Source organism: Rhinopithecus bieti, unplaced genomic scaffold, assembly GCF_001698545.2.
Source record: "Rhinopithecus bieti isolate Rb0 unplaced genomic scaffold, ASM169854v2 scaffold_15643, whole genome shotgun sequence".
Taxonomy (NCBI): domain Eukaryota; kingdom Metazoa; phylum Chordata; class Mammalia; order Primates; family Cercopithecidae; genus Rhinopithecus; species Rhinopithecus bieti.
Window position 1 is genome coordinate 193,695 of NW_016808215.1, and position 8,653 is coordinate 202,347.

General features: G+C 40.8%; 1 protein-coding gene across 2 annotated transcripts in view; it reads right to left on the minus strand.

Annotated features, from left to right (window-relative positions):
* Window positions 1–609: 609 nt before the first annotated feature.
* ZNF225 (zinc finger protein 225) overlaps window positions 610–8,653 on the minus strand; it is a 17,128-nt gene continuing 9,084 nt past the window's right edge. For both annotated transcript variants that reach the window (XM_017885847.1, XM_017885846.1), the window contains one exon: window positions 610–3,023. In XM_017885847.1, the coding sequence (XP_017741336.1) occupies window positions 1,138–3,023 (1,886 nt within the window). In that variant the 3' untranslated portion in view covers window positions 610–1,137. The remainder of the gene's footprint in view (window positions 3,024–8,653) is intronic.

Genomic DNA, 8,653 nt, shown 5'->3' on the forward strand with positions numbered 1-8,653 from the left:
GTATACCCCTTTATTTCTATCTCCAGGATTTTTCCACTCCTTCACTTATGCTTAAAGCAAGCTCACATGCATTATGTATGAGGACAGCTGAAGACACTCACCAATTTTTCTCTGTATTCAAACTAGAGAACATTTTGTTTTGAAAACCAATTTCCACAATCCTATTCCTTAATTTTGAGTCATGTCATATTATTATATACTTGATACATACCCAAAGAAAAGGAAATCAGTATGTTAAAGTGTTATCTCCACCCCCCATATTTATTGCAGCACCATTCACGATAGCCAAGAAACAGGCCAAGATATGTAATCAACCTAAGTGTCCACTGGATGAATGAATAAAGAAAATGTGGCCGGGGGCGGTGGCTCAAGCCTGTAACCCCAGCACTCTGGGAGGCCGAGACGGGCGGATCACGAGGTCAGGAGATCGAGACCATCCTGGCTAACATGGTGAAACCCCGTCTCTACTAAAAAATACAAAAGCTAGCTGGGCGAGGTGGCGGGCGCCTGTAGTCCCAGCTACTCCGGAGGCTGAGGCAGGAGAATGGCATAAACCCGGGAGGCGGAGCTTGCAGTGAGCTGAGATCCGGCCACTGCACTCCAGCCTGGGCGACAGAGCGAGACTCCATCTCAAAAAAAAGAAAAAAAGAAAATGTGGCAAATATACACATCGGAGTACTATGTAGCCATGAAAAACAACAAAATTCTATCACTCACAGCAAAGTTAATGAGCCTTACAGGGCCTTATACTAAGTGATATATACCAGGCACAGAAAAATAAATACTACATGTTCTCACACATATGTGGAAGCTCAAAAAGTTAATTTCATAGAAGTAGAGAGTAGAATAGTAGTTCTTAGAGGTGAGGCAGGGCCAAAGGTAGCCAAAGGTTGGTTAATGAATATAGAAATACAGGCAGGTAGGAGGAATAAGTTCTAGTGTTTTACACCACTACAGGGTGACTGTAATTAACAACGTATTATTTTCAAATAGCTAGAAGAGTTAATTTTAAAGGTTCCCAACACAAAGAAATGATAAATGTTTGAGGTGATAGATAACGTTAATTATACGATTTGATCATTACACATCGTATACTTGTATCAACTATCACATGTGCCCCATAAACGAGTACAATAATTATGTGTCATTTAAAAATAATGACAAAAGCATATCAAGATTCAAGCGCCTCTTGTAACGCTTCCCACAGTCCTCACATTTAGATGTTTTCTCTCCACTGTGGTCTCTTTGTTGGGCTTTAAGACATGAACTGTGTACAATGCTTTTCCCACAGTCCTCACATTGAAGTACTTTTTCTCTACTGTGGACTCTCTGATGGGTTCGATGAGTTGAGGCCCATCTGAAGCCCTTTTCACACTTCTCACATTTGTATGGCTTTTCCCCAGTGTGAACCCTCTGATGGGAATGAAGCTGTGATTTGTCAGTAAATCTCTTCCCACATTCTTCACATTTGAATGGCTTTTCATCACCATGGAGTCTCTTATGATTCAAAATACTTGAGGCCCGGCTAAAGCTCTTCCCACATTCTTTACAGTTATAAGGTCTCTCTCCGGTGTGGACCCTCTGGTGCATGTCAAGATTAAACTTACTGTTGAAGCCCTTCCCACACTCTTCACATTTGTATGGCTTTACTCCAGTGTGGACTCTGCGATGAGAATAAAGTTGTGAATTCTGAGTAAATCTTTTCCCACACTCTTCACATTTGAATGGTTTTTCTCCACTGTGGACTCTACGATGGGTATAAAGTTGTGAATTCTGAGTAAATCTTTTCCCACATTCTTCACATTTAAATGGTTTTTCTCCACTGTGGATTCTCTGATGATTCAAAAGACACGAGGCCCAGCCAAAGCTCTTCCCACATTCTTTACAATTATAGGGTTTCTCTCCTCTGTGGACCCTCTGATGAAAGTCAAGATCCAACCTCCTTTTGTAGCCCTTCCCACACTCCTCACATCTATATGGCTTTTCTCCACTGTGGGCTCTCTGGTGAGAATAACGTTGTGAATTTGTATAAAATCCCTTCCCACATTCTTCGCATTTGTATGGTGTCTCTCCACTGTGGACTCGCACATGTCTCGAAAGACCTGAGGCCCATCTGAAGCTCTTTCCACATTCTTTACAATTATATGGCTTCTCCCCTGTGTGGTCCATCTGATGCTTATAAAGATCTTGCCTATAAATGAAGCATTTTCCACATTCCTCACATTTGTACCGTTTCTCTCCTGTGTGGACCATGCGATGACTGTTAAGTGCTGATTTCAGACCAAAGCTCTTACCACATATATCACATCTGAATGGTTTCTCTTGCATGTGAACCATGGAATGCCTATTAAGATTTGCTCTACTACGGAAGCTCTTACAACATATATCACATGTGAATGGCTTCTCCCCAGTATGGATTCTTTGATGTTCCTGAAGCTGGGAATCATGAATGAAGGCCTTCCCACATTTTTCACAAACATGAGGTTTCACTCCTGTGTGTAATTTACGATGAACATAAAGTCCTGATCTACGACTAAAGCCTTTCCCACACTGCTCACATTTGAATGGTTTCTCTCCAGTGTGGATTCTCTGATGAATTTGCAGATGTGAGCTCTGATTGAATTCCTTACCACACACATCACAATTATAGAGTTTCTCCCCCATGTGAACTCTCCGATGAATACGAAGAGCTGAGCTATAACAGAAACTCTTTCCACATTCATCACATGTATGAGACTTATCTCTTGACTGTAATTGTTGATGAAGATCAAGGATGGAGACATCACTAAAGGATTTTTTATACTTCCTACCCTCAGAAGATTTCTGTCTTATGTGAATTATAGATAGTCCTGCATCAACCTGGCAGGGCATATCATCTTCTTTGGAGAACTGAAAGCTGTTTACCATGGAGTCTTGAAACCTGGTTAAGTCACTTGAAATTTGTTCCCAGTTTTGATGGCTGAACAACCCTTCATGTGTTCCTGCTTCTGGAACAGTCTCCATCTCAGTTTGGATCTTGCCTCCTATAATGACACAGAATTAAGAGATGTGGGAAAGTAAAGCCTTTATTCAATGTTATCAAGATTTCATACTTAGGACATAGCCTGAAATTTTATTAAATACAGGGAATGTTCAGATTATATTTTCCTTTTTTTAAGAGAGTGTCTCCCTCTGTCACCCAGGCTGGAGTGCAGGGACACGATCATGGCTCATTGCAGCCTTGACCTCCTGGGCTCAAGTGATCCTCCCACGTCCGCCTCCTGAGTAGCTAGGACTACAGGCACATACCACCATGACTAGCTAATTTTTCCATTTTTTTGAAGAGACGAGGTCTTGCTACATTGCCAAGGCTGGTCTTGAACTCCTGGCCACAAGTGATACTCCCATCTTGGCCTCCCAAAGTGCTGGGATTACAGGCTTGAGCCACTGTGCCCAGCCAATGTGTTTTTCAAGTACACTATGGACTCTCGTTTGCATGAGACCAATTCAGAACCACACCAAGTGTCAGATGTGAAATACTTGGTAGAGCCGGGCGCGGTGGCTCAAGCCTGTAATCCCAGCACTTTGGGAGGCCGAGACGGGCGGATCACGAGGTCAGGAGATCGAGACCATCCTGGATAACACGGTGAAACCCTGTCTCTACTAAAAAGTACAAAACCTAGCCGGGCAAGGTGGCGGGTGCCTGTAGTCCCAGCTACTCGGGAGGCTGAGGCAGGAGAATGCCGTAAACCTGAGAGGCGGAGCTTGCAGTGAGCTGAGATCCGGCCACTGCACTCCAGCCTGGGCGACAGAGCCAGACTCCGTCTCAAAAAAAAAAAAAGAAATACTTGGTAGAAATAAAACCTTACATAGTAAATTATGTAACTAATAAATTATGTAAACAGTGAAGTATGAATCAAATGTGAACTTTAAGGAGAAGCCACAACATCATCAAAACTTTGTATATTTTAGTTTGTATTGCATATCCTTACGAAGTAAAGAAATCATCCTAAGTCACAAAGAGGCCTGGGTGATGTCCTCAGCATCTGACAGGCAATCTCTTGGTCCTAAAATGTCATGCCTGAGGAGAGTGTCTTTGTTTGCCTGAAGGCAAACAAATATGAGGTTTCACTCCTATGTGTAATTTACGATGAACATAAAGTCCCGATCTACGACTAAAGCCTTTCCCACACTGTTCACATTTGAATGGTTTCTCTCCAGTGTGGATTCTCTGATGAATTTGCAGGTGTGAGCTCTGCAAAACTAAAGCATCATATATGAAGGGAAGTGCTATCTCCTGGCAGGAGACCAACCAGCACAAAAATAAAGCATGAAACCACCAAAGCTAAGAAACCTCACAGAGTCCATTGCACACCCCAGCCACCTCCACCAGAACAGGCACTGATATCTATGGTTGAGAGACCCACAGACAGTTCATATCACAGGACTCTGTGCAGACAGGCCCCCAGTACCAGCCCAGAGCTGGCTAGACTTGCTGAGTAGCTAGACCCAGAATAGAGACAACAATCACTACAGTTTGGCTCACAGGAGGCCACATCCATAGGAAAAGGGGGAGGGTACTACATCAAGGGAACACCCTGTGGGACAAAAGAAGCTGAACAACAGTCTTCAGCCCTAGACCTTCCCTCTGACAGAGCCTACCCAAATGAGAAAACCAATTCTAGTAATATGACAAAACAAGGTACTTTAACATCCACCAAAAAATCATACTAGTTCACCAGCAATGGATCCAAAAAAAGAAGAAATCCCTCATTTACCTGAAAAGGAATTCAGGAGGTTAGTTATTAAGCTAATCAGGGAGGCACCAGAGAAAGGCAAAGCCCAGGGCAAGGAAATCCAAAAAGCGATACAATAAGTGAAGGGAGAAATATTCAAGGAAATAGATTGCTTAAAAAAAAAAAAAATACAAAATTCAGTAAACACTGGACACACTTATAGAAATGCAAAATGGTCTGGAAAGTCTCAGCTATAGAATTGAATAAGTAGAAGAAAGACATTCAGAGCTTCAAGACAAGTTCTTCGAGTTAACCCAATCCAACAAAGACAAAGAAAAAAGAATAAGAAAATATGAACAAAGCCTCAAAGAAGTATGGGATTATGTTAAATTACTAAACCTAAGAATAATCAGTGTTCCTGAGGAAGAAGAGAATTCTAAAAGCTTGGAAAACACATTTGGGGAAATAATAGAAGAAAACTTCCCTAGCTGTGCTAGATGCCTAGACATCCAAATACAAGAAGCACAAACAATGCTTGGGAAATTCATTGCAAAAAGATCATTGCCTAGGCACATTGTCATCAGGTTATCCAAAGTTAAGACGAAGGAAAAAATCTTAAGAGCTGTGAGACAGAAGCACCAGGTAACCTATAAAGGAAAACCTATCAGATTAACAGCAGATTACTCAATAGAAACCCTACAAGCTAGAAGGGATCTGGTGCCTTTATCTTTCAGGCCTCCTCCAACAAACAATTATCAGCCAAGATTTTGTATCCACCCAAAACTAAGCATCATATATGAAGGGAAGATACAGTCTTTTTCAGACAAATGCTGAGAGAATTTCCCAAGCCACCACTACAAGAACTGCTAAAAGGAGCTCTAAATCTTGAAACAAATCCTGGAAACACATCAAAATGGAACCTCTTTAAAGCATAAATCATACAGGACCTATAAAACAAAAACATATTAGAAAGCAAAAACAAAAAAAATTAAAAACCAAAGTACACAGGCAACAAATAGCAAGATGAATGCAATGGCACCTCATATCTCAATACTAACATTGAATGTAAATGGCCTAAATGTTCCACTTAAAAGATACAGAACTGCAGAATGGATATGAGCTCACCAGCCAACCATCTGCTACCTTCAGGTGACTTACCTAACACATAAGGAGTCATATAAACTTAAAGTAAAAGGGTGGAAAAGGCATTTCATGCAAATGGACACCAAAAAACGAGCAGGGGTAACTATTCTTGTATCAGACAAAACAAACTTTAAAGCAACAGCAGTTAAAAGAGACAAAGATGGGCATTATATAATGGTAAAAGGCCGGCCGGGCGCACACGCCTGTCATCCCAGCACTTTCGGAGGCCGAGGCGGGCAGATCACGAGGTCAGGAGATCGAGACCATCCTGGCTAACACGGTGAAACCCTGTCTCTACTAAAAAACTACAAAAAAATTAGCCAGGCAGGGTGGCAGGCGCCTGTAGTCCCAGCTACTCAGGAGGCTGAGGCAGGAGAATGGCGTGAAACTGGGAGGTGGAGCTTGTAGTGAGCTGAGATCTCGCCACCACACTCCAGCCTGGGCAACAGAGTGAGACTCCATCTCAAAAAAAAAAAAAAAGAGAATTCAGCAAAGTTTCCAGATACAAGATTAATGTACACAAATCAGTAGCTCTTCTATACACCGCCAGCAACCAAGCAGAGAATCAAATCAAGAACTCAACCCCTATTATAATAGCTGCAAAAAAAAAAAAAAAAATACTCAGGAATATACATAACCAAGGAGTCAAAAGACCTCTGCAAGGAAAACAACAGAACGCTGCTGAAAGAAATCATTGATGACACAAACAAATGGAAACACATCTCATGCTCATGGATGGGTGGAATCAATATTGTGAAAATGACCATACTGCTAAAAGCAATCTACAAATTAAATGCAATCCCTATCAAAATATCACCATCATTCTTCATAGAATTAGAAAAAACAATTCTAAAATTCATATGGAACGAAAAAAAGGGCTCACAGAGCCAAAGCAAGACTAAAGCAAAAAGAACATATCTGGAGGCATCACATTAACTGATTTCAAACTATACTATAAGACCATAGTCACCAAAATAGTGTGGTACTGGCATAAAAATAGGCACATAGACCAAAGGAACAGAATAGAGAACCCAGAAATAAACCCAAATCCTTACAGTCAACTGATCTTCGACAAAGCAAACAAAAACATAAAGTGGGGAAAGGACACCCTTTTCAACAAATGGTGCTGGGATAATTGGCTAGCCACATGTAGGAGAATGAAACTGGATCTTCATCTCTCACCTTATACAAAATCAATTCAAGATAGATTAAGGACTCAAATCTAATACCTGAAACTATAAAATTCTAGAAGATAACATTGGAAAATCCTTCTAGCCATTGGCTTAGGCAAGGATTTCATGATCAAGAACCCAAAAGCAAATGCAATAAAACAAAGATAAATAATTGGGACCTAATTAAACTAAAGAGCTTTTGCACAGCAAAAGGAACAGTCACTAGAATAAACAGACAGCCCACAAAGTGGGAGAATATCTTTACAATCTGTACATCTGACAAAGAACTAATATCCAGAATCTACAACAAACTCAAACAAATCAGTAAGAAAAAATCAAACAACCCCATCAAAAGTGGGCTAAGAACATGAATAGACAATTCTCAAAAGAATATAGATATATGGTCAACAAACATATTTTAAAAAACTCAAAATCACTAATGATCAGGGAAATGCAAATCAAAACCACAATGTGATACCACCTTACTCCTGCAAGAATGGCCATAATCAAAAATCAAAAAACAGTAGATGTTGGCATGGATGTGGTGATAGGGAACACTTCTACACAGCTGGTGGGAATGTAAACTAGTACAGGCACTATGGAAAACAATGTGGAAATTCCTTAAAGAACTAAAAGTAGAACTACCATTTGATCCAGCAATACCACTACTGGGTATCTATCCAGAGGAAAAGAAGTCGTTACGCGAAAATACTTGCACACGCATGTTTATAGCAGCACAATTCAAAATTGCAAAATCATGGAACCAACACAAATGCCCATCAATCAACGAGTGAATAAAGAAACTGTGGTATTATATATGATGGAACACTACTCAGTCATAAAAAGGCATGAATTAATAGCATTTGCAGCAACCTAGATGAGACTGGAAACTATGATTCCAAGTGAAGTAACTCAGGAATGGAAAACCAAACATCATATGTTCTCACTGATATGTGGGAGCTAACCTATGAGGATGCAAAGGCATAAGAATGAGACAATGGCCTGTAATCCCAGCACTTTGGGAGGCTGAGGCAGGTGGGTCACGAGGTCAGGAGATCAAGACCATCCTGGCTAACATGGTGAAACCCCATCTCTACTAAAAATATTTTAAAAATTAGCAGGCCATGGTGGCAGGCACCTGTAGTCCCAGCTACTCGGGAGGCTGAGGCAGGAGAATGGCATGAACCCGGGAGGTGGAGCTTACAGTGAGCCGAGATCGCGCCACTGCACTCTAGCCTGGGCGACAGAGCGAGACTCCATCTCAAAAATAAAAAATAAAAAATAAAATGAGACAATGGACTTTGGGGACTTGCAGGAAAGAATGGGAGGAGGGCAAGAGATAAAAGACTACAAATATGGTGTAGTATATACTGCTCAGGTGATGAGTGCACCAAATTCTCACAAATCACTAAAAAACTTATGTAACCAAATGCCACCTATACTCCAATAACTTACAGAAAAAATTTTAAAAAATAAAAATTAAAAAAAAGCTCCAAGACAAGTCAGAGAGAAGGCATATTACTCAGTGTGGTCATAAAAAAAACACTTAGAAGTTTCCATGGGATGTGGGTGAACTGCATGTACCTAAAAATAGTATCCCAACAAGGAATCCTAAGAAAGTTC